Source organism: Carassius gibelio, chromosome B6 (assembly GCF_023724105.1).
Source record: "Carassius gibelio isolate Cgi1373 ecotype wild population from Czech Republic chromosome B6, carGib1.2-hapl.c, whole genome shotgun sequence".
Lineage (NCBI taxonomy): Eukaryota > Metazoa > Chordata > Actinopteri > Cypriniformes > Cyprinidae > Carassius > Carassius gibelio.
Genome location: NC_068401.1, coordinates 4,852,697 through 4,880,189, shown reverse-complemented (window position 1 = coordinate 4,880,189; position 27,493 = coordinate 4,852,697). Strand labels below are relative to the sequence as shown.

The window sequence follows — 27,493 nt, the reverse complement described above, 5'->3', positions numbered from 1 at the left end:
GGTTCCTCTGTTGCAGTATTGCAAACATCCTTAATCCTAAACTTGGCACGTTATACTGTCAAAAGGCCCAAAGGCCGGTTCAAGAGTTTAAGCGGTCCATAAATCATCTCAGCGCACTGAATCTGAAGAAGATCTTGAGATGTCACGCAATAGAATCTGACTACAACTCTAGACATTTCATAACTATCTTAAGATCTTTTTGTGTTTCAGCATTGAACATACAGAATGTGTAGGTCAGCAACACGGAAAACATCAAGAAAACTGATGCAAAATAGAAATTGAACTTACACTTGTGTTTGACAGAGCTGTTGGGAAGGATGGTGGATCTGGTCAGGAGTTTGACAGGTAAGGACTTCACCCTGCGGACGACCGGCACTGCCACACGGGGGCGCTTTACAGGAACCGCTCTGGGCACCGGAGATACTCTGCCTCGATACTCAAACAACCTGGAGACAGAAAGAGATGTATGAAGAAATTAACTGCTTCATGCAACCACAGGAGTCAGGAAACTGCAGTGTTTGTGACTTTTATTTAATATGTAATTTCCTCCACACAAATCAATTCACTTATCTCAGGCCCAAAGAAAACAACTAAAATACTCAGAGACCATTATAGAACTGCGTTTTAGAATCAGAAATCAGCATCAGAAAAAAGCTTTATTGGCAATTATGTTTACACATACTAATAAAAAATAGAAAACAAAAAAGAGATCATAAAAATAGAATGTGAAAACATTTTTTTTTACCACTCCAGACCGCTATTCAACATTTATAGTGTATCCCATCATGCATCACGTTTGGGAATAAATCTAGAGATTTTCGCCGAGATCTCACAAGAGGTCACTGAAACATTTTTAATGCAAGTTAAATATTAATATAATTATTAGATAGGGCTTATTGTTACACATAATTTGGTAGAAAAACAAAGTGTTGCACGTTTTATTACTATGTAATACTAATGTATTCTATGACCAGCAATCCAGCATAAGAGAGTATTTCAGAACTATAAAACCATGTTAAAAAACTAATCCTAAAAATGCAGCATGTTTAAAGAATTTTTGAAAATGCAAGTATGGGTTGTTATAATTAAATATAAATAAATTAATACTTCCATAATTTTACTTATAAAAGTACATATTACTTTTTTTTTCAAAAAAATTGTTGTTATGTATTATTGTTTACTAAAACTAAAGCTATATGGATGGATTTTGCACATCAATTGTAGAAGTGTGTTCATGTGTTGCTGGGGAAAACAAGAGTAGAGTGCGATCTTTGAGTCATCTTACGATCAGAGCATACCTGCTTTCCATCCATCATACATCAACTCCTCAAGAACAGAGCGGGAGATGCACCCGACTCAAAGGAGCTCAACCGCTCCAACTCATAGCATAAACTGACAGCGTACATCTTTGTATTGTGGCCAAATCATCTGAAATGAGGCCAGAAGCGAATAGTTCGCAATCCAATTTGATCCTAGAGCTCTTCTGTCAGGGATGAAGGTGATGTGGCATGAATGAAGTGAGAGAAGAAGATACTTTTGCCTTCAAAGAGAAGCACGTCTGCTGCCCAGACAGGAACCTAAAAGCAACCAGCTGGCTTCCCAGATGCCATCTACGCGGCTCCACCGACTGATCCGCCATCCTAGAGATCTAAATTATTGGATATGTTTGCTGTAAAATATCGACTGGAGTCAGCGTCTCCCTAAGACGGCTGTAAGTCAGGGAGCAGAGATCACAAGAGAGATATCAATAAACATGTCAGCTCATCAAATGGACGCAATATCCCTTACATCTGCAAACAAGTACATCCAGCTGAGTCTCGCAGCAGGGTTTCCATAGCTACCGAAAAAGGATGCCAGCCAACCACGCGCTCGCAGAGCCAAAGTTTGCTTAAAGGGTCGTGGAGGGAGTTCTTGTGAAACACTTTTTTTTTCATCTGCCTTTCTTTCTGCAGCTTACAGCTGTGTGTGTGAGTGTTTTTATGAGAGTTCCTTTAATTCTGCCAAGTTGTGAGAAAATGTATTATGACAGGAAGAGCCGTGCTAGAGAGAGAACAGTGTGCCTCAGTGCATTATAAGTCACTGTTGGGTTACTGCACTAAAAAACACTCCATATAAAGCCAGACTGCTGGGTTATGAGTTCAGGTCGGTGGATTTCAGCGTGAGCAAAAAGTGCTTCTGTACTTAATCACTATACTACAGGTATTTTTATTTAATATATGGATTTTATTTATTCAGTGTGAGGCCTAATGGATGACAACCTTTTTCAGCAAATAGTCTCTTTCCATTCATCAAAGAATCCTGAAAAGAGGCATCACGTTTTTTTTTTTTTGATTGCATTACAGAAATAATGTACATTATTAATCAGAAATAATGGAACATTTCCATTTATTACAGGTGGTAAAATATGATCATTATCACATACCCTGCTCTGGAAGGGTACAAACACAAACGAATAGTGATACAAACGGTGAAACACTGCTTGGCTTGTCAAATTAGAGGACAAGGACTGTATACTGGCATATTATTATACCTGGACTGTGAACTTATGGATTCTGGATGTGACTTTTACTGTGCATTTCCTGTATTTCAACAAAATTATATGTGCAAAATCATGAACTCACCTGTCATAGAAGTCATCTCTGTAGTAATCATAGTCAAATTCATAACCACTGCAGGGATTAAACACAAAATGTCATCATTTTAAATATAGGTGCTTCCAAGGATTTTCAAAAAACAAACTAAAAGTCAATTTCTTCTTAAAAAATAGTGACATTTTGCTAGACAAAAAGCAACTGATCCTTTCTTTACATATTTATTGTAAAGCAAACACTCACACACACACATACACACACACACACACACAAAAACACTACGTCATACTATACAGAGGAAGTTGTCAGTGCAAACATGCAATTTACAAGTCATACTTTTATTTGAAATGCCAAAATAATTATATTATAGTACAGAATAATAAAGTAATTATATTAAATAATTATATTTAATCTAAAATATAAAAGCGATTAAATATACACTAAAGTGCTTTTACAGTACAACCGTGTCATTCTAATATGCTGGTTTGCTGCTCCAGAAACATTTATCATTATGATAAATGTTGAAAACTGTTGTGTTGCTTGGTTTTGTAGAAACCATGATTTTTTAATGACTCAGTGATGAATAGAGAAACACATTTATTTGAAATCGTTTTTTTTGTAATATTATAAATGTCTTTACTCTTACCTTTAAATTAACGCATCATTGCTGAGAATTACTGACCCCATAACTTTTGAATTGTAGTGTATTAAATAGCCTTTCTTAGCAACATTTAGACAGTGAAACATACCAAACAGTCAAAAATACAGACTCTTACACATCTGACAACTTACCCCGGTCTCTCCTAAACAGTATCTAAAAGTGTTGCATACAGTTTAATCTTGTTCTGCAATCACCTGTATAACGCTGCCGCGGTTCTCTTTAGTCCTTTAGGCCTGTTGGGTTTGGGTTCACCTGCCATGTTAATGTCTGTGAACAGAACCAGAAAACACATTCAATCTAAAGTTTCATTTTATAAATAGCAGATAAAAAAAAAAATCTAATTACATGACATACGTAATAAACAATGACAGATGGAAGAAGCCTTTCAAAGTGACATCTGCAGCCCTTTGATAATTGTACGTTACCGGGTGCACTTGAGGCTGTTATCTAATGACTCTGTAATTATCACGGTGCACTGACATCACGGACACTTGTCGTTAAGTGGGAGTGCTCTGATTTGCATAACCACGCGCTCGACGCGTCCACCAGAGGGCACTCGACACCCACGACCCGGCGTCTGCGCTCTTTCCCAGCACACTCCAGCTCCAGAGTCTCCTCTGCTTCAACTTTATGACAGGAGGAGACAGAAAGAGAATAATGGATAGCCGTGAAGCAATGGAAGACATGCCTCTGTCACCCGATGTCATATTTCCAGCACTCAAGCGAATACAGAGGTGCGCTTTGAGACCGTGAGAGGAGCCAGGGTTTGAGGGAGAGCTGTCAGCTGTGATGATTGGCCAGCGGGGAACGAGTGGGGCCACGTGAGTGACGGGTCACCGGGGCTGTCAAGTGGAAGCCAAAGGCTCCGTGGAGCGCGAAACAGCGGCTAATCTGAAACACGTATGTCATCAAGCAGCTGCAGAGGGCTGGAGGGCAAACGAGAGACGGACAAACAAAGATTGGAAGCGAAGGAGACACAGATCGAACTGAACCGAGGAGAGATAGAGACATAACAGGTGGAAGCGAGCAAATGAACAACTGTCTGATGTCCTCAGCGTGACACGAACACCTGCCGATGACACACCTGTCCTGTTCCTCGTTTATCTGAGGGGGGCGGGGCATCAGCGGCCGGTTGCCCGGATACCAGCACAGCTGAAGAACCAATCAGTGTCTAGAGGTCACCTCGTAGAGGACGCACCATTATTACTAGCTGGTGTGATGAGGCCTAAATCGACGTGATAACTTAAATAGCGCCGTGATGATCATACGACCCCACAATGACTGACTGTAATTCACTTGAACTGGCGCACATATATAGATTTCATGGAACCTAGCTAGTGTGTACTACTCTAGGGCATGGTAGGAATTGTTTATTGAGTTTCTCTGAATACTAAGGCTGTGTTTATAATCATAAAGCCTACTAAAATATCACTCTTTGCTATTTCCAGTAAAATAGCATGCATATATATTCTCTACGATAAAATTTGAAGTATGTCGCCAAGCATATGCCACAGAAAAATATATTGCATAATAACTTGACGTTTAATTTCTAAAGTGATTATTGAACTGTAACATTAACTGTCCAATTAATATTTGTTTTGAAATAAAAACCTATTATTATTACCATCATATTGTAATTTTTTAATATAGCCTATGTAAATTTCCAGTTATATAATTAATTAAATAATTAATTATATTTGTGTTATTTTGCAGTATTTAAATAACAACAACTATTATTATAATGCATATCCATCTACTATCTACTATAATATTATCATTGTTGTTGTTGTAACTGTTATAATTTCTGTTTGTAATGTTTATCATTGCATACATACTATTAAATTTATAAAATTTAAAATATAGCTGTCAGTATCATGTAATCAGTATGCTATTACTTTAAGTCTAAACGCATGCACACTGATCTCCTATCGTAGTGCATGCTAACAAAATTCTCTCTAGTAAGTACTCAACAACTACATTAAAAAGGTCAATACAAACTTAAAATTCACTGAGGTCAAGAACCCTGAAGAGCGGAGAATGGCACTGATGTCATATTTGCCTCCTTATAATGTTGATCAACTTGCTCTGCACTATATTGACCTTGCTTTGACCCCGTCACAGTGATGGCCACAGGAAACTGTCATCAATAGATATTAATCTTAACTGCTTCAGTGTCATGGGGCTCGCTCTTGGCAGCAGTCATAGCACATGCAAACCAAACACTCTACAGGGTGCTTAAAAAGTCAGTTCGCTCCTACAGCAAGTGTTGTGCACTCTATTTAACCTTGGAGAGATGATATGTGATATATAACACATATATACAATTCATATTATTGTCCAACTCACCGAGGGTCTGTCCAGCAAGTACACGTCCATTTTCTCCAATGACGGCTCCACGAGCGTGTCTCTCATTAGCGTACTGAACGAAGGCATAGCCTTTGTGAACCGAGCAGCCCAACACACGGCCGTATTTGGAGAAGATCGTCTCAACGTCGCTCTTCTTCACCACCGCTGTGTTCAGGTTGCCGATAAACACTCGTGAGTTGATAGATTTGGGGTCATTTTTGTTGGTAATGTTGCTCGTCTGGACTTTCAGCGACATCTTGGGTCAAATGTGAACAACAATCTGGAGAAGAAACAAATTACATACATTTAGGCCAATCGCTGTATAATTAGTTACATTCTTGATACTGTGAAATGAACAAAGCATATTCCTAAACGAAACAGATCAACAGCAAAGATTTCTTAAAAAAGATTACTTAAAACAACAATCCACGAGCAGTTACAGTTACTTTTGTGATTAAACTTCTATTAATTGTATAAAAAATATAAACAACAGATGAATAGTACATTTTTAACACAATAAAATGATAAACTGTTTATTTTCAACAAATTCAAATAATAATAAATACATATTATGATTAATTATTATTAATAATCATTATTAGTAATACAATTGTTGGTATTATTAGTATTTATTATTAACATGATCTTAAAATAAATAAAAAATATTTATATGTAATATTAATGAATATTAAACATAATATAATATATTAAAGTAATATAAATTATTCATATTCTTCATATTTAAATTATTTATATGAACAATATGAATAAGATATAAGATAGTTTTATTATTATTAACAACAATATTATAACAATAAGCAATATTAATTAGTCCTTATTATTTGAAATTCTATAAAAAAATATGAATATATATTATTAATATTAATATTAATTATTATTATTAATAATAAATCAAACAGTCCTCTAAAATATATTTTTTAAATCCTCTGTCAGGTAATATAATTACTTTCCATGCCAGATAATCCAGTATTTTGGGTTTGAAAGGTGTTGATTTTGCCCTTGAGCAAACATTACTCTATGAATCATCCTGAACACGGACACGCCCTGAACTATATATCGCCTAATTAATGAATAAGTGATCAAAGCCCTCCTGACACCAGCACAACACGTCTGATGTACGCCATTTCTCACGGGCAAGACCGGCTACACCCTACGCAGTAAAATCAGACAGAACTGTAATTAGCGCACTGATCAAAGTGTTAATGACAGGTCGTAAGAAAGAACAATCACACATGAGATCACTATAGTATTTCAGTTGTTTCTCTGTAATGGGATTCAGCTGAGAGGAAAGTGAGACTTTTCTTAAAGGGATAGCTATAATTTCTGTCATTATTTACTCACCCTTATGTCGTTCTAAACCTGTATGAGCTTTTTGTCTCTTCTGAGCACAAATGAAGGTATTCTGAAAAAATGTTGGTAACCAAACCATTGACGGCAGCCATTGACTTCCACAGTACTTTTTTCCACACTATGGAAGTCAATGGCTACCGTCAACTGTTTGGTCACCAAAAATGTTCAAAATTTTCACATTTTTTTTTTTTTTTACAGCTTAAGAACAAAACACCTACAGGTTTGGATCAACATGAGGGTGATTAAATAATAACACAAAATTTCATTTTTGGGTGAACTATCCCTTTAAGGCTCCTCTAGAAGTTCAGTCGAGGTCTTAACAACCAAAGTCTACAACCAAAAGTCAGATATCTCAATATGATCTCAATATGAATATGAATTCTGAGTGATTCGATCCACATAAATGTTTAGTATGACACCCACCCACTATTCACAATCCAATCAATGGATAAGTTACATAAAAAATTACATTAAGAGGTAAATTGGACTGCATTTCAAAAGATCAACTTCCAATCAATAATTTTCTTAAAAGAAGGCTCTGCTTTGCTTCTCATATATTTTATGGTGAAACAACATGAGAAAAGAGTATTTGGACCTTATTATGGGGATAGAAAATAAGTCTGAGGTTAAAAGACGTGACGCTTCTGACTGCTGCAGAAGTGGCCCATCGCCGTTCCTCATTAGCAGCCGCCAAACGTGAAATCAGGAGAAAGTGAAGTCTGTCAGGGTCAAATGACTGTGTCCCAGGTATGACGGAATCAGGTCTACTGTGAGGGCTGTTCAGACCACAGCCCCCCTCTGACAGTCTGCTAATCACACAACATTTTCACAGAGCAAGTGAACAGGAAGGTCATTTAGTGCAAAAGAGAAGTTTCTCCTCTAATTACTGGAGACTCTGTACATCTCACATTGCTGGGGATTGTACAAGTCTTTGAAGCATGTGCTGTCTTTCTTTCCTCTTTGTTATAAGGACTTAGGCAATAAAAGCTTTTGAACAGCAAGCTATCATCCTGCTTGCAGAAATAACTAGCCAATTTGCTGCTTTGTTCGGACTTGCCTTTAAAGTCCTGAATCCGTGAGGCCCATTAACACCTGTTAAAGAGTTTCTAAAGAGTTTGGTTGTTGAAAGCGTCAGAAGGTTTAGGGATCGTGGATTGTAATTAAATGATCGATTAGACAGGGAAAATACTGGAGTGGATTCCTACATCGCACCATGTTGGACGGCATCCTGACAGAAAGCATTCATGCGGTTGAAAGACTCACACTACCTCCGGCTAACTTAATGAGCTGTGGGTTTCAGTGCTCCCATTTTTCCTCATTATGTCATTCACACAATTAACCCATTCAAGCGTATTATTTTGCATGAGTTTAATCAAAGTGAGACCCAAAAAGAAAAACAAGGATGCACTAATTTGGATATTTTTGTCAGATAAAACAAAAACAATCTTGTTTTTTTTTTCAGATTGTCACTCACAGCATACATACAAAACTACTTCTTATCAAATATTTATAAATTTGTTTTGGTGATTTAATGTGAACAATATATCACATACATTTCATTCACATATTGTGTTCACTCGGTAGACTATGAGCGGATAAAACATTACCTTTAATGCAATATGTACCTAAAAAATTACTAATAAAACAACATTAATAATTATTATTTTAACTATTTTTATATTGATTTTATTAAGTTATTAATTTTACCATAAATTATTATTGCTCATAGATTTGATAAATAATTGGCAAATACATCATTGCTAAGGCATCTCTAAAAACAAGAAAAGCTGGCATATTTAATTAGCAGTAATGTGGTGAGCAGAGGGAACTGTTTTTTTTTAACAGTTTAATGGATGAAATTAAGAGAGCAGAGATTGGATTGGACAGAGTCCAGGCCAAACAGCAGCATGATCCGTCAGGGATAGAAACACCAAGCTCTCTCTCTCTCTCTCTCTCAGACACACACACACACACATCTCTCTCTCTCAGGCCACGTTGTGGGGTGAGAATGTGACTCTGGCACGCAAACGTTTGGCTCTCCAGAGATTTGGCAGCACTGTCCCACCACACAAGTTTCCCAGAAGCAGCTGCTTGCATTGCACAACACACTAATGCCAGGTTATTAAAATGTCCGGGGGCTGAATGTTCATCTGCCTTTACTGCTGACCTGAAACCTGTTTTAGATTTTGTAGTAACAGTCCAGGTTAAAGTGTGCTGGAGGTTTGCATCTTAAACTGAACTCTCAGCACTTTCAGCATACTGATGATGTGCTCACAGGAGTACTTCATTCACTCAGAACACATTCTTAAAAAACTGAGATGTGAAATTACAATGTAATGTAATGTGATGGTTAATCTACTGTAAGACTTGTTGTAAAGGTGCATCTGACAGTAAATCAAAGGATACTGTCTACACTGTAAAAAATGTATTATGGAAAACACGCATTTTGAAAAACATTGTTAGCATGCTTACATGTTTTAACTGGTTACACGTAATATAGAAAGTATTAGAAAGACAATGCATTTTTAATTGCATGTTTATTTTTATTACTATTGTACATTTTATTTATTTTATCAATATAAATATGTATTAATATTATATTAATATAATATATAATGAAATATATAATATTTTTTATAAAATGCATTTTCTGTTGAATATAATATAAATATCATGTAAATAATATATGTTTTGGTAAGTATAAATCACCTTGAAAATAAATAATACACTCCCAGATAAGTCATATATTTTTATACAGGGTTATATTTTTCAATTCAAGTTTTAATTTATATATATTTATTTTAAATGATTTAGTTACCAAAATTTTTACAAATAATTTAATAATTTGCATTTAGATATTTAGTCTTCTAAATATATTACAAATATATTCATCATAACACATGTATTTAAAAAAACACACACATTTTGCATTTATTGTAATACTTAAGCAATAATAAATTAATAATTTACTTAAATTAGTAATTTGCATTAAGGTATTAGCAGCAGTCTTCTGAACATATAAAAAATATATTTATTACAACACATATAATATAATTATAAGACAATAATATAATATAATTAGTGATGGGCAATGATAACATTTTTTAAATCATGATTAATTGCATTATTGTCTGTGTTTAATCGCAATTATTCACATTATGCACAAAACTAATAATGCATTCAAATTTAGTGTACTCTGCACTTTTTTCATTTAAATGTTTTATAAAAAATATGTTATAGTTTGTTATAGAAAAACAAGTTATGCTCTTGATCATAACTATAACAGGCATCTTCCAATTAGAGACCTGCACGATCGCGGGACCCAATGCAGCAGTGTGCAGCGCGGGACAACACTTGATGAGACTCGTGTGTGTGGGATGCAGGAGAATAATTAGGGTGTGATCACACTGGACAATCTTAACCCCCAAAGCCTGGTTTTTAGTGTGATCGCTTCGTTTAGCAGTCCCTGGCTCGGTTGGAAGAGGTGTGCCAGAGCGCGGTTAAGTTATATATAGATTAGTGAGTGTGAGCGCTAATCGCAGATCTCATGTGCTGCATGATTGCGTGAATATTTCTGAATGACAAAAGAGATAGATTTGTAAAGAAATATATTGTGAGAGGGCTGCGTCCCATATGATTCAGAATAATAAACCACAAAGTTACAAAACAATGCACTCCATTGTGCTGAGCAAGTGCTTCTCTGCTGTCTTCACGTGCGGAAACTTCCTTAATAATTATTGCCGTTAATCAATTAATGCGTTAATAACTTGCCCAGCCCTAAATATAATATAATATAATATAATATAATATAATATAATATAATATAATATAATATAATATAATATAATATAATATAATATAATATAATATAATATAATATAATAAATAAGAGCATATAAACATGAGTAATATGAAAAGGCACATTCATGAGTCTATTAAAGTTAAAACACGAAGAGCGTATTATGTATATCCTTGATCAACACATAATGCTGTACAAATTGAATTCTGTTTGATTTATAAAGTCATGGGCTTGAACTCTCTCTCTCTTTCTCTTTCTCTTTTTCTCTCTCAAACACACACACACACACACACACACACACACAGCAGTGAGTACTTGGTTGTTGGGAATAATTTACATTCTATTTGAGCATGTGCCAAAATCATTCCTGTCAGTAATGGTATTTTACAGACAGGCAAATGTGTTTGGGGGTCACTTAATAGCTCATTAGAAATGAGAGCACCTGCCCCCCAACCGCACATACAAACCACAGATGTTACTGGAACAAGCACCAAACTGCTACCCTTCCCTACGATGTTGATAGCCCTCTGTTGGGATCAAACAGCATCAAATTCTGTTTGGAAACAGCAGCCAGGGAATTATGTTTCTCCACTGTTGCCCAAGGGAACTAAATCAGAGTCTGAGCATTGAGGAAAGCATCAATACATCATCCAATCAGCTCCTCAAACAGAAGCTTTGTACCTGGTGCGGTGTGCACAAATTGTAGTTCGAGCAGGAATATAAAGAGATTTCTTTGGCATTTGATTGTTAATGGAATAAACCACAAATCTGTACAAGCTTTCGTCTGTAGAGCACAAAAAGAGATTTTGAGGAATTTACTGGGCTTTGTATTACAAAAGCATCATAAGCGTCATAAATGGTTATGTTTCCAAAGCATCATCCTTTAGATAATGCTTGAAAATTGCCTGAAAACCACAAAATTGAACTAAAAGGGATAGTTCACCCAAATTTAAATTGTGCAATTATTTATAAGCAATATCACAAGAGTAGCAGTGCCAGACAAGTAGGGTTGGGTATCATTTGAAATTGATCAATGCCCAATTCTGCTAATCGATTCCTAGATTTGATTCCAATAAGATAAAAGAATGAAGTCAAACACATAGATGTCAAACTTTTATTCTGTGTCTGCTTTCAAAGCATTATGTTGCAGCTGAATAACATGAGTAAAAATCAGGAGCCTACAGAGCACTTAGGCCTACAAGAGGAACTTTTGCCTTTTTGCTTTTAACAACAATACCACAGCAAAAACAACTATACTAATATACAATTCAAATAGCAAATTGATGAAGACAAGTAAACAGTCAGTAATAAAATAGGAACAAACTAATTAATTAGCAATAGCATAAATAAATACAACTGAACGGACACATACCGGGAACCCACACCGAGACCACTGTTTTCTGTGCTCACGCTTACGCTTCAGACATCTGCAATGCATGCAAACAGAGTGCAAGTTCTTTTCGTTCCTGCACTTAAATTGTTTTATAGTAAATCACGTTAAAATGGAAACGCAGGAATTGTTAAGAAGAATCAAAATTCATGCATCTTTTCAATACTCAACCCTACACAAGGGTTATGAGTGGGATACTGCGTTTATACAACAGTTCAATGGCACAAGTGTGTAAATAAAATGGAGAAAGGAAAAAGTTACTTCAGTTACTTCCTTCAGCCACATATTCAAATCTCAGTTTCACAGCTGAGTCCAAGCCTCTGTGACTCATTCGAAAATGTCACTTTAGAACTAGTTACAAAGGAACAGAGCTGCTTCATTAAAAGCTTTTTGTATTACTGTATTAAAAGCTCACTGTATTATGTGGAGTAGAGTATAATGAGAGAAATGGACTGAGCGAGTGTGCTTACTTACAGTACGTCTGGTACAGAATTCATTCTTCAGCTCAATCTCATATTCACAATAAAACATTAGTTTGAATGTTCGCTGAGGAAAGTGATATCTTTGTCATACTATCCTTTCATCTGTTAAGAGTGATTTCCGATAACAGCGCTGCTCAGTGCATTTGTTGGCTGCATCTTACAAGCTGTTGTTAAAAGTAAAAACTTACCTTGCTTACGTCCTTGTTTCAGTCTCTTTTAATATGAAAGTTTTTACTCCTGACTCCCTTAGATAACCATGTAAATATAAAAATGACCATCCTGAGCTCACACATCAATTCTTTATACTAAATACTATTATTAAATACTACCATTTATATAAATTTTGTTTTGTTGAATGATAATTTTTAGTAATCATCAAAAACAACCATCATGCTGTTGCTAGGCAATTCTGTCAAAAGTACAAAGGAAGTGTATAAAGTGATGACCTCAGCAAAATCCAGTGCTCTAGTCTAGAACAAATAATATATTAATGAGACCAAAGATGAATTATATCTCATGTTTAACCACTATAGAGACGGTTATGTGCTGATGCCCTGGAGCTCACATCTTCGAAAACGTCAAAGGAAATTTTCAAATAGACGTTATTAAAATATTACATTCTCACCCAAAAAACTCATTATGCAGTGTATGATATTTTATTTTAAAAATAATGAAAACAATATTCCATAAATGCACAAAATGAATACATAAATAACTAAACCAGTTTGTGTTGGTACAAACAAAGTGGTGCCGTGATTGTTATAGACTGTATAGATGAGTTTCAGAGGGAAACTGGCATAAATTGTACATCTTGGCTTGCCTTTTTCCTCTTCCTGTCTGACACCCAAGGGCGCGCTTGCTGGCACCGCAGTGTTGTGCAGCACTGTGTCACAGTTATTACTGCAGGGAGTAAAGCGCAGACCACCGCTTGATTGGTGAATGTCCCTCAAGCGTAGCTCTCACCTCTCTATTGTGCACCTCAATACTGGCAACCAGTGCACCTCGTTATGCTCAGTGTGTCACTGCCAGTATCAGTCACTGGGTCTCAGAGGGAAAGCTTACACCTCGACCCACAGATCACAATTAAACTCTGCAAATGCAATTTAGCAAATCAGGATGATTGTGAAAAATAGATTCTTCTGCAGCAAAATTATCACAACAAATACATGTTTGTTTATTGATACTTTTATTCAGAGAAGATGCATTAAATAGACCAAAAGTAAAAATATTTCTAATAATTCTCAAATAAATGCTTTTATGTTGAAATCTATTCATCAAAGAAACGTGAAAAAATATATTACAGTTTACATAAAAGTATTATGCTGCTTAATTATTGTGTTTAATTACAATTAATTTCAAATGTTTGTTAATAATAATATATAGGATTTCTTGAGAAGCAAATAAGCATATTAGAATGACTACTGAGGGATCATGTATTTTGAAATTATATTTTGTATTTTTGAAACATTCATGGGAAATGCAGGTTAAAAATTCAAAAACATTCATAACCTTGCACACAGAGAAGTATTTATAGTTAAGATCTGACATTACCTTTAAAAAATATGTAGTTGCAATGAATGAACAGAAGGAAATGCATCACAATTGAGCTTCAAAACAGGATGTAAAAACACTATAGACATCATATAGTAGTCTATAACTCATTGACCTTTTTGGTTTCTTCCTCACACACAGCTATTGAACGGCTTAAAGAGACTGGAAAATAGACATAAGGACCACTAAAAAATAAAATAAAATAAAAAATAATAATAAAAATAAATAAATAAATAATAATAATAATAATATAATAATAATAATAATAATATATATATATATAATAACTATATATAATAATAATATATATATAGGCTGAGCAAATGATGACAGAATTTTCATTTTTAGATGAACTATCCCTTTAAGTCAGACAGCACAGCGGCTGAGGAATATACGCACAGTTGGTGGCTGCCTGTGTCAAATTTATATCTCTACTCCCTCCAAAAAAAAAAAAAAAAAAAAAAAAAAAACATGCACGCATCCGCTCCAAATTCTCTATTTTCTTTTTTCTCAACTCTGAGGGCAGGTGTTGCCAGAGATAAAAGAGAACGCAGAATAAACGAGTGTGCTTGTAATGATGAGGTCCCTTCCCATCCCATCCTTTTCCTTCTTTCTATCTCACTTTGTTAATTTCCCGTCAGCGTCTGATGTCTTGCTTATTACCAGTGGTCTCTGAATCCACAGAATAATTAGCCGAGGAAAATAAACACGGGGTGCCCACAGATGCATGAAGGTCACTGGGTGTCATACTTCACTGTGAGCTGGATGACAAGGGGTGCTGCAGAACGGATGACTGTATTGATTATTTTTCATCTCTGCTTTGAGTTATTGGATCTGTGCTGTGCTTGCACGTGCTGGCTTGCTGGGAAATATGCTTCTAATGGCAGGCACAAGCTATGTTTCATATGTATATGTACAGTTTTTTGGTTATATATGTTTCTGTGTCCTCTAAGCTACAGGCACCTATATATCAAGTGCACTTTGATTAGTCATAAAAACAAAAGCAGGGAGAAGGAAACAACTTTGTCTCTTTTGTGCAATAGGGCTTCAGCTTTCAATATATGAGCAATTGGATGTTAGTGTGTAGGAAAGAAATTCATCAAACAAGGAGAGACTCAACAAGTATGGCCAGTGCAAGAGAGCTCCCAGTCATTTGAAATAACTAATAATTAGATACTATTATTTTTAAACACATTTTCTTAACATTTGTGCATGCTTTTATATATTAAAAAATATACATGTATTTACGTATATTTATTATGAATACAGCATATTCGTAATTATGCAAAAACCACACTGATGGGGAGTGTTGTGCTTTGCATAGCTCTGTGTTAATATTTAAAAATTTGCATATGATAAGCTTTATATATTTAAACAAAATTTAATTAATATATGGATAATTATGTAATATAACTCTGATAGTGAATGTTATGGACTTTTACAGTGTATATTACCATAAAAAACATTATTTGCATATGACCTGCTTCAATAGTTTAACAAAATAAAAAAAATAAAAAAATGCATATATACACAATACTTCACAATGAGGGCGAGTGCTGACCATCAGTCAGATTTTGCAAAAGTCATGTCGCTTTTTTACAATATTTCAACAAACAATTAAGTTAATATCGCGTAACTTACATTTTAGGGACAATATTTCCATTTAATTGGTTTATTTTTTTGCTCCAACAACACAAATAGTCAGAGACTAATCACGTAATCATGTTCTTGAATGAATCAGTGCTTTTGAATGAATCGGCTCAATGAGTCACTCAGAAAGAAGCCACTTGTTTCATTCCTGAAAGAATCAGCATTTTTGAATTAATCATTTCAATTAATGGTTAAAACACAACACTTCTCGATGTTCAGAGATCCATGCAATGATTCTTATCCCAAAAAACTGAAATTAATATATAAAAAATTTGTTTGAGCACTTAGAAGTTTATTAGATTTTATCAGATTTTTTTCATGATCTCTTTATTTAAGGCACACATCAAACATGTCACAAGAGACAATATACAAACAGTAAAAAAGGGCAACTACCAAAGAAGGTGAAAGTGATGTCAAATAGAGAAAAAGGGACAGAAAAGACTTTAAAAAATTGTTTGACTTCCTAAGGCCAAAGCAGACTCTTTTCACCACCCCATGGATAAGTGCAAAACGGATACTGTATCAAACCAAAGCACATACAAAAATATTAATAAAAAGACTGCTATTTTACATAAACTCATCCAAGTATGCCCAGAGACAGAGAAGACCTTTTCCCCGAGACAGCTCTAAATGGCTCCAGGCTACATCTGGTATTGCTGATAAAGTCTTGCTCTGGCTCCTCCAACCAGATATATCATAAAATGATTGGGCTTTAGGACTCCGCAGGCTGTTCCTTTGGGAAGTCTGACTTTCCCCATCCTCAGCTGAACACTACTAAATCAACAAAGCAGCAGCACTTCAGTGGCTTTTTGTAGACTAGCTAGGCCAGAGGGCATGCCATCACTAAGACGCCAGGGAAGATTTGGACCCTCTGGCACTTTTTATTCAAGTTGCTTGGGCCGGTCCTTGGTTTTATCAGAATTAATGCAGATTTAATGTTGCGAAAGACTCCCTCCCCCTCTCGCTCCGCATGCATACGCATTTTATAACAAGAGGAGTGGTTCAAACTGTACATAATAAGACCAATTCCATTATCCTCATGTTCACTCTGTGGATTCATAACAAATTAGCCTACAGCGAAATTGCCCAAAGCAACAAGAAATCATGTTGCATCTTAGCCTTTTATTTTAAAGTGACACGGCATAGTCATAAATATGCTAACGTTGTGGCTCAGTAAGAATAAAGACTGTTTTGCTTGCTTTATTTACAAGAAAATCCATGCTTTTGTAACAAAGCAGAGTATTATAATTGGTGATGCTTGCTAAGGCACTTACTAGATTGCACAATATTACTCATAATCAGGGTTAGGGGCTTTGAAAAATGCTAAACTTCAGTGCATAATTTGTCCTGCACCATTTGTGTCTTCCTGAAGCTTGGCACTAGCAATGCTAATGTTACGGGTTCAATTCCCAGGGAATGCATGCATTGAAAAAACCTAAAGCTTGTAATGGGAATCACTTTGGATAAAAGCGCCCACCAAATGCATAAAGGTATATGCTATGGAGTTGAGTCAGAAAGTAGCCATCCTAGTGAACACTGAGAATACCAGAGCAACCATGCCCTGGCATCCACCCAAAACACTTAGTTGCAACTTTTGCATAAGCAAGCCCATTTTCTTGTAGGATAAAACTTTAAATATACTTTAAATATTGTAAGTTATTTGTTTACGATGGTGAATGCACTTAAGCACTTTTGTGTGTTCAACATATTGTCTACAAACCTCATTTTAGGAAGGTCTTGGCAGACACTTTCGTACTCAACTGATATGAAAGTGCATATATTGTCTATGAATAAGACTTAAAGCTGCTGTAAGCATTTTTTTAATACTCTGGCTCTCTGCCAATGACGTCATTTGGAGCAAGACTATCAGATGAAACTTGTTTGAATTTTTTTTTTTTTAAACAGAAATATGCTTGCAACAGTGTTAGACAGGGCATTATGCATAGAATTCTTAAATCTAAACCATTGGAAAGAATTAAATAAAAATACAGTTGCCAGTCTCTCCAGTTATCTCTCCAGTTGTCTGTGAATTAGTGGTGAGTATTTTTTTTGTGATTCTTTCTGCATCTACCTAAGTTGCACCAAAATATTTTAAATGGATGCAAGAACATTTGTCACTAACAACTAAAAGAAGGAAATTGGAAAAGTGCTGTCTCCCTTTTTGTTAGCGAAAAAAAAAACATTGGGAGGTCTAAACGATTATTATAATTTTTTAAGAAGTCTTTTATGCTCACCAATGCTGCAATTATTTAATCAAAATTACAGTAAAACTGTAATATTGTTAAATATTATCACAATTTAAAAATGTTTAAAATATTTCTATTTGATATTTTAAAATATCATTTATTCCTGTGATGCAAAGCTGAATTTTCAGCATCATTACTCCAGTCTTCAGTGTCACATGATCCTTCAGAAATCTTTCTAATATGCTGATTTGCTGCTAATGATACAGTTTGTATCCTTTTCAATTTTTTTTTCAGGATTATTTAATGAATAGAAAGTTCAAAAGAAAACATATATCTGAAATAGATTTGTTTAACTATGTAAAAGTCTTTACTATCCCTTCAGATCAATTTATTGCATCTTTGAAAAATTCTAAAATCTTACTGACAAATGTTTAAACAATAATGTATTTATTTATTTCAATGCATTCAAATAATGCAATAATTTAATAATAAAGCTAAAGCTAGTAGATGGACCTGTCCAGAGCAACCGTTGAACTCACCAGACATCTCATAATCTTCAGAGTAAACATCAGGTCAAAGAATCAAGGATGACCCAAGCAGAACGCACTGACCTGACAACTGCATCAGCACACACATCTATTAACTAGAACACATGAGACCAGCACAGCGATTCTATCTGACAAGCTACAGTAACATTCTGCCGAGCTCATGCAATCCACTTCACTGCCAGAGAGACTAAAAAAGCAGCATTTTAAAGACCACCCAGCAGACCGCTATATATAGCATGCGTTGACTGCTGGACCATTTGTCAGGATGTGACAATTCAAGTGTGGATTAACGCAGAGGGACTAACCAGTGCTGAGTGAGAGAGAAGATGCAAATGAGATGCAGGAATGGTTTACAACAAACAAATCCACATTTTGAGAAACTATCTACAAGCTGTGCTGCCCATTTTTTTTCTTCTAAAGGTGTTTATTATTCTATTGGATTAGCATATCATAAATAATGCACACTGTCCTATATAAAACCATCTGTTGTTTGGCTTGTCTTTGTAGATATTTAAAAATCACACAACCTGAAGTGTTTTCTCTCAAATTGCTGAGTGAGAGAGAGAGAGAAAAAAAAGAAGAAGCCTAAATTTGTTGTGACAAACATTAAAAGTAATCAAAAGTCGACAGCTTTTCAATAGCATCAGAAAACTTTCATGCTTTCTGTCTGGATTGTGGTGCAAACGCATTTATTATTTTATGCATCAATCAGTTGTTCAGAAAAGACTAGCTTTAAATCTAGTTTTTTCCATACTTCTTGAGGCAAAAAGAAGACATTTGCTGTTTTTCTGTGACTGTGTCATATTCAGACAACAATGCCAGTTTGATTTAGTCGATGTTTCTGGGGCAAAACAATTTAGACTCACTTCTCTCGGCCGAGTGGCACTGCACTGCAGCCACTCCAATCAACAAGCAGCTATGCAGATGAACTATTGTACAACTATTTACAACATACTTTACCAGCGGGGGTCTTTCAAGTCCAGCATGCACAGGATACTAACACACAAACATAAAAGGGCATTCATTTATAGCCTGATAAGAAAAAGGGGAGAAAATGTCTCTAAAATGTACGTAACTTCTAATAATTGAAAAAACACTTTGAATCCAACAGCATTTGCAACTCATTTCTCTTCAGTAATGTGACATATTCATGAGCAAGAAATGAATGAATTGGAATTCAGCCAAACCTGAATGTGATTTTGGATTGTGAAGGCCTTCTCTACTGAAACACTTTTTATGTGGGATATGGAAGCAAAAGGTTTCATTTATTTTTGAGAGCATTCCCATTTGTATGTATCTTCAGTTTCTTTATCAGATCTATCATTATATGCTATTATTGTTAATTGTACTGCTTTAATTTGATCATGTATTACTGACAAATGTATTATTGCATACACAGCCTTGGTGCATAGATAAAAATATGATTCAGAGGCAATGCAAGTTATTAAATTTTCCTGCAAGTTTAAAAAGACAAGTTGTATAAAGTAAAAAAACAGGGTCATATTGATTTCATATTATGTACAAAAGTATTTGTTTATATGTACAGGTTTTATGAAGGTACATTTAAGACCATTCTAAGATCAAGTAAAGAAAATTTAAGGACTATATCCAGTGGAAAGCAATACATCAATGTGGTCTCTAAATGAAAATGTTTCATTTCAGCACTTGACAGTTTGAAAATAATGCAGATGTTACAGATCTCTTCATTACTTTTTACAGAAATAACCTTCACCGTGCCTTCTGATCACACTGCAAAAAAAAGTGATGAGAGGAAACAAGACTGATTTGTTCTAAAACAAGAACAAATAACTATATAGGCTCAGAAGACTTGTAGGACTTCAATGTGGATCAGTGGATGACTGTCCAAATTACAGTTTCAGTGCAGCTTCAAAGGGCTCTACACAATCCCATCTGAGAAATAAGGGTCTTATCTAGTGAAACGATTCATTTTTAATGACTGAAGAAAGAAAGACATGAACATCTTGGATGACATGTGGGTGATTAGATTATCTGGATATTTTAGTTCTTAAATTTTGTTTAAAATTTGTTTGACTTCATACATTCAGTTCGCATATTAAGTAATTGTTTTTTGATTTAAAGGTGTTTAAATATTTTCATTAAAATACTGAGGGAGATTTTTTTGAAGTATTCAACACTTAAGAATTTCTGCTCCAATTTGAGACCTTTATAGACCTTAATTTGTGGATGGACGTCTTTTAAAGACTTTTTAAGACCTGCAGAAACACTGTATGTAATTGTTTATGGTTCCAGATACTGAACTGGTGACAGAGAGAATCATTATCTCAAGCGGAATACCCTTAAATCTAATATACTGAAATAATATTTGTTTTCTTCATTTTCACAGAATCAGGGATAATCACACTTAGAGGACATTGTTTTATGGTATTAATTAGCCAAATATAGAATTTGCTTGTGTTTGGACCAAATTTGCATATTAAAATCCAAGCACTAATCCTTGTATTTGCCGACAAACAGTATTTTGCTGATGTAAATCCCCATCAGATTTGTTGTGCTCGTAAACTTTTCCCCCACTGTAGTGCATAATGGGCCATAGTAACAGCTCAGTCAATTAAATTACTTATCTTTACCGTCTAATAAACTATAAATGCTCCATGCAACAACAACACAGCACATAATGTCATAGATTTTTTTATAGATCAAATGAATCATTCATTCATATAACCTTCTCTTCCCAAATTCAATTAAAGCTTTCTCGTCCAATGGTGAATGCTGTTCCCGCCCCGTCGACTCCTCCCGGTCTATTCATCATTGGCTGTTGTTGCTGCCCGTCTCAATCACTTTGCTTTCCTCCTCTAGTTTGGGTATGATGAACGAGCTGGAGGGACTCTCATCTATCTGCTCGGCACCTCCATTTATCGCCGTGGCTGAAAAATAGATGGTGTATGAAGTGTAATTTGGTGCTGTAGCGAGGCTTCTGTCCCAGTGGATGTGTCGTGGGACTTTGATTAAATCCTTCTTATAGGAAATCGATACATTCTTCATTAGGCCTCTCCTTCTACAAGCCTAGGCATTTTCCTTCTTATGCATTTAACCCACACACATAGATGAGGGGGATGAGGTGGAAAACGGAAGAGTATATGAGAGGATGTAGGATGGTTGGAGGCTAAAAGGAGGAGTGAGCAGGAGAGGATAAGGAAAGGGTAGCCTGACCCAGTATTTAAGGGGAAAAAAAGGAAAGTTTAGGGGAATATGGGTGAAAAAAGACAAATGAAGAAAGCATAAGGAATGACCAAGCAAAAGAGAGAGAAAGATTTTTCAAAACAAAGTGAGCCACCTCTCTAGAGAGCATCATAAAGCACTTTCTTTAGGTCAAAATCTAATGCGTTTCTATACGATGCAATACCACACTGTACCTGTACTATACAACCGTAAGGAAAAGATTCATTCAAATGATCAAAAGTGACAGTAAATATATTTGCAGCATTAAAATAAATGCTTGAGCAGCGTGTGACACTGAAGACTGGAGTAATGATGCTGAAAATTCAGCTTTGCGTCACGGAAGTAAATTATAAATTCCAATGGAAAACAGTTACTTGAAATTGTAATAACATTTCACAATATTACTGTTTGGGTGGGGTATGATGAAAATCTCTATATCAGAGTATTACTCACTTTATATCACGGTAACAGAAAATATCACATTATACAGTTTTTTATGCAGCATATTCAACCAATTTATCTTTGTATATTACCTTATTCAATAAATGCAATAAAGATTAAGAATTTCAGTTAAATACTCTATAAAAATACAAGTCAACTTGATGACCAAAAAGTTAAGATTATACATAACATGAATGACAAGCCTTGCATTAGTACAAAAAAAAAAAAATACTAATATTATAAACGGAATATTTCAGACCCTGTACATATAAACATACACATACGTTACTCAGTTTGAATGGTATAGAAAAGTATAATATTCATTTCTTATTATATACTGTATATGCTGTGTATTTTTGTGTTTATTAGAGCACTGAGTTGTTAACTTAAAAACACAAATGTCTATTGCAATTAATTGTGATTCATACAGTTAAAAAAAAAAAGAAGTGTACAAATCTATTTTCTGTAAACATGCCTGAACGTGTCAAAGGTGCTATAAATAAAGACTCCACACATTAGCGCTCTTCCCGTGAAGCTCACAACTGTTTCCAATGGAGGATGTGTGACGAGTTGCTACCTATGTGAAGCGTTTCATATCAGTGACACGTGAAGAAGATATCACAGCAGTCACTGTTTTAGATTTGAAGTCATGCCTGGGAGACACCCAATTCCCTTCATGCATGCCACACACTGCACGGCGCTCGACTCCAGTGGATTAAACCAAATCACAAAAGATCAACAGTCAATATTGCAAATGCTAAAAGGCTGGCGGGCACAAGCTGTGCTGCTAGACATGACTTGAGAGAGCGAGAGAGAGAGAGAAAAAGAAACAAAAATCACCGCTAATGACCAGCACTTGCCATATGGGTGGGCTGAACACTGAGGCACATGCTTTCATCAAAACAGAACAAAACTTGACCACATGGCAGGCTCTCCCAGCCAAATGCCTAAAAGCGGTGCACAAATGGCTATATGTGGCCAAATTTACTAAGAACATCAGGTTAGCCTTCTCTAAATAAGATCTATTACAGCATCTCACCTTTAAACGCACTAGCCAAGCAGCTATAAAAACATTACTGCCAATAAATAACATGCATCGTTTAGATTTAGCAGGCAGAATGCTTAGAACTTTCCGGACAAGTTACCATGTTAAATCATTTGAAAGGCCAGAAACAAAACTCCTCCCTGTTTCCGGCCCTGGATGAAATATTTAATTTATTTCTCCCCTGTTGATAGACTGTCTGGCCTGCGCTGGCCCAGCATAAGGCCGACCTCTGCCAAAGGTATTTTAATGAGTTTGTGATTGTCACCTTCTGTCAATTTCAATTTGAGATGAAGAACTCCCTGGAGGCTAATTTGCTCTTGCAAGCAGTACGTTACTTCCAATTGGCAGCTAGCGGCGGACGCTACATGCTTTGTAAGTACCCATATATCTTTTTATTTCCCCTTTACTTTATCAGACACATACTCTGCATCCTAATTCTCATACTACATGTCCTATATAGTACAGTACAAATGTAAAGGTTATGTTCAAAATAGCTAGTATTGTGGAATGCAAATTTTCTAAACACATGGAATACCCAGATGACTACATGAGAAAATGTTACACTGGGTACTGTATCCCGTAAAGCAATGCACACAGCTTGAGCTACCATTTTTTTTAGTGTGATAAATGAACTGACAATTCAATTGTTGATGAAGTATGATTTTTAAGTGTTCTTTGACTTGTGATGAAATATCAACTATAAGTCATTTACTATAAATTAATTTATAAATCACATTTACATGTACCACATGTTGTTCTAAACCTGATTTTCTTCTTCTGCTGAACACAAAAGAAGATGTTTTGAAGAATGTTGGTAGACACTGACTTCCATAGTATGAGGAAAACAATTCTATGGAAGCCAATGGGGACCAGAAACTGTTTAATTACCAACATTCTATCTCGTTAAATTATACAACTGTTCAAAGTTTTTCGATAGTACAGTTCGTAGCACAGTTAGTGTGCAGTTTTTTTTTTTGGTTTAAATTAATGCTTTGTATGAAATTAATCAAAAGTGTCTAAGATTTCTGTTCCTATTAAGCATTTTATGTTGTTTTTAACAACATTGATAATAAGAAATGTCTTTCTTTAGCAACAAATAGGCATTTAAGAACAATTGCTGAAGGTTCATATGACACTAAAGACTGGAGAAAAGCCATTAAATTTTAAAATATATTAAAATAGAAAACAACTAAATTGTAATCATATTTTCAAATTTTGTATTGTATTTTCAATCAAATCAATGCATACCACACTTTTTCCAAAAACAATTAAAAAATCCTACATACTCCAAACTTTTGAATGGCAGTGTATAGTATAACATAGTATAACAATTAACATGGTACTTGAAGAACTTATACTTAAAAATAGCCATGCAATTATTTTAAATATTTAAACTTTTCCAGTCTGATGGCTCCTCAGCTCACTTTAGCATACATTATATTAGGGAATATTCAGAAGCGGATCGCATCTTTTCTTGACTCATTATTGGACTGGAATGCCAAAAGCCGTCATGTATTTATCCTCACTGCAAGGAAACCCATATTTAATGTAGTCGTGACCCTCCAGTCCATAACTGCTGCCCAAAACTATGTGCTTTCTTTTCAGAGAAGCTTACTGTACTTTTGGTGTGAAGTATAAGTATGTGAATTGGGATGCAGCCATACTAATGCTAATGCTTTGCTCTCCTCCGAGCCTTGTATATTTATCACATATTTCTTCTCATTCTTCCCTTTCTTTCTTTCCTTGGCTTGCTGAAGGGGAGGTTCATTATGTGCTCCCCATCTCAAGGTTTTGTGGCTGACACTCAAGGTTTCTGCTCAGCTTAGTGGATCATCCATCAGAGCGAAGCTGCCTGTGCTGCTTTCATAGCTGAATGATCCAGAAACTCTTCTCAGTCTTCAAATGGTGTTAAGATAGAAAGTAAAGGGTAGTAACACCAGCTTGAGGTTACAGGTTGCTTAAAGGGAACATTTACGCAAAAATATAAATTCTGTCATCATTTACCATGGTGATTCCATGGTATTGAAATAAAATACAATGGAGTTCAACGGAACCAAAACCGTTTGGTTACCAGCAATCTTCATAATACAACCTTGATAAAACAAATGATAAAAAGTGCATTGATTTCCTATGTAAGGACAATAAAATAAAAAAATAAAAACAGAAGTTAATAGGAACTGGAACTGTTTGGTGCAGCATTTTTTTTAAATATCTTCTTCTGCAGAAGATAGAAAGTCAGAGTTGGAACAAGGGTGAATAAAGGGTTAACATCAGTTTCCCTTGTATGAACAATAAAATACAATAGAAATTAAAAGCAACCAAATCCAATTGATTACCAGCATTCTTCATAATATTTTCTGCAGATAACACCACAAAATATTTAAAGCCGATAAGTCATAAAGGTTTGCAATGAGGGTGTGTAAATGATGACAGCATATTCATTTTTGGGTGATCTGTTGGTTGAGCTTGTTAAGAACTTATGAAAGTGATCTGTTAGCATTCACATTCATCTCAACAGGACCAGCAGCAGGACCACCCAGAATTATGCAAACTGAACAAATCTTTATGACAACACTGACTGGCTGCATTGACAACATTGAGAGTACTTTTGTCATTTTGATTGACACCTGTCACGTCACCTTGCTCAGACCCATCTTGGCCATTCATTATAAGATCACAGACATGCATACAAAATGCATTTCAGGTCTCAATCACCGCCATCAAAATACCACCTCCATATTTAATCACACACTTGCATATTTGTTAAATTAATAGATTGTTAATGGACTGTTAAATTAAACTGTATCCTATTTTTTTTTTGCTTTCAATAAATGTTGTTCGCTCCTGAACTACCGCCGTTGCTGTTTTCTGCAGTCAGATACTCTCTCGGGCTGTTGTCAGAATAAAGAGGCATTCTGCACACTTTTCTTTGATGTCTGTGACCCGAAGAGAGGAGAGAGTAGAAGACGGCAAGATACTTAAAAGACACTGCTCTGGGAGAAGGAGGAAGAGGGAGCAGGCAGGGAGGAGACATAAGGTACGAGGGAGGAAGAAGAGGAGAGGTACAAAGAAATGTTTGCTCTGTCTCTGTGCTCCTGAGCCTCAGAAGAGTGAAAAAAGACTTTAGTCTACATTAACAAAGAACTGTGATTTCAAACATATACAGTCACAAAAAGAATGTAAAAAAGCTGAGGGAAGGAACATGGCAAAGAACTGCAATGACGTTATGGGCTTCTGGAAAAATACTTTTCATACTACAAAAGGCTTTTTGAATCAAAACTAAACTTTTATGAGCTGAGTATTCATAGAAGAATTGCTAGAAGAATTTTCACTCCATGGCATTTTTAGAAAAGTGTAAAAGCACCAATATTAGCACCAATATTGGCAATATTTATTTATTAGTGTTGATGCATACAGAAATGATATCACCCGAAAATTGTAAAAAAAAAATTCTTGACTTGTGATAATTGTACAGTAGTTTTGGGGGTTCAAAAAATGAAAATGTCCACATTCTAGTCCATCATTGTATGCTAGCCATATAAATTAAATGGACAAAATTGTCTAATTAAGAAGTTTTAACCTTTACAGGGCGATGGACCTTATATATTATTCAGTCCTTAAAAACTTGGAACAATTACAATTTCTGTGCAGGGAGAATTTTATATATATATATGAACCCATCAGACTCCCTCCCTTAAGGAAAATAATAACATAAATAATTTGTGTGTTGACTTGAAAAAAATGTAAATTGATTTTAAAATGTCTTATCATTTGCTATGCTAAATGGTAAAAGTCTGATATCAATTTCCTTCTTGTGTATGGTTTATGGTCAGAACATCTGTTTAACTGCACTGCAGATGCTACAGATGGTGGTTATTCGAGTACAGACTCTATTAATTCAATACTAATTTAAATAACCTGTTTTGCCTCACTGACAATTTAGATTATCATAAACAGATCAGAATGAAGAAAAAAATGCACTTGCATTTTCTTTTCGACATGTTAAATACAGATCTTTCTTTAATACAATAAAAACATAAATAATTACATTTACCCAAAAGCTTTGGCATTACTCACCGTTAATAACACTTACAGCATCAGCAGTGATCAATTAGAGAAAACACGACCATCGGAGGGCTCAATGAACTATTTAATCACCTCTATGTCAATACACTGACCTTGCTAAATCGCAAAAGGAAATCCATATTGTTTAGCTACGATTTTAAATTGC

At 35.2% G+C, this 27,493-nt stretch overlaps 1 protein-coding gene across 2 annotated transcripts in view; it reads right to left on the bottom strand.

The window, feature by feature from the left end:
* The window catches only part of LOC127958991 (RNA-binding protein Raly-like), a 67,166-nt gene that overhangs the window by 8,034 nt on the left and 31,639 nt on the right, over window positions 1–27,493 (bottom strand). For both annotated transcript variants that reach the window (XM_052557990.1, XM_052557989.1), the window contains 4 exons: window positions 5,599–5,878; window positions 3,447–3,519; window positions 2,622–2,669; window positions 289–446 (listed from right to left, as the gene is read on the bottom strand). In XM_052557990.1, the coding sequence (XP_052413950.1) occupies window positions 289–446; window positions 2,622–2,669; window positions 3,447–3,519; window positions 5,599–5,854 (535 nt within the window). In that variant the 5' untranslated portion in view covers window positions 5,855–5,878. The remainder of the gene's footprint in view (window positions 1–288; window positions 447–2,621; window positions 2,670–3,446; window positions 3,520–5,598; window positions 5,879–27,493) is intronic.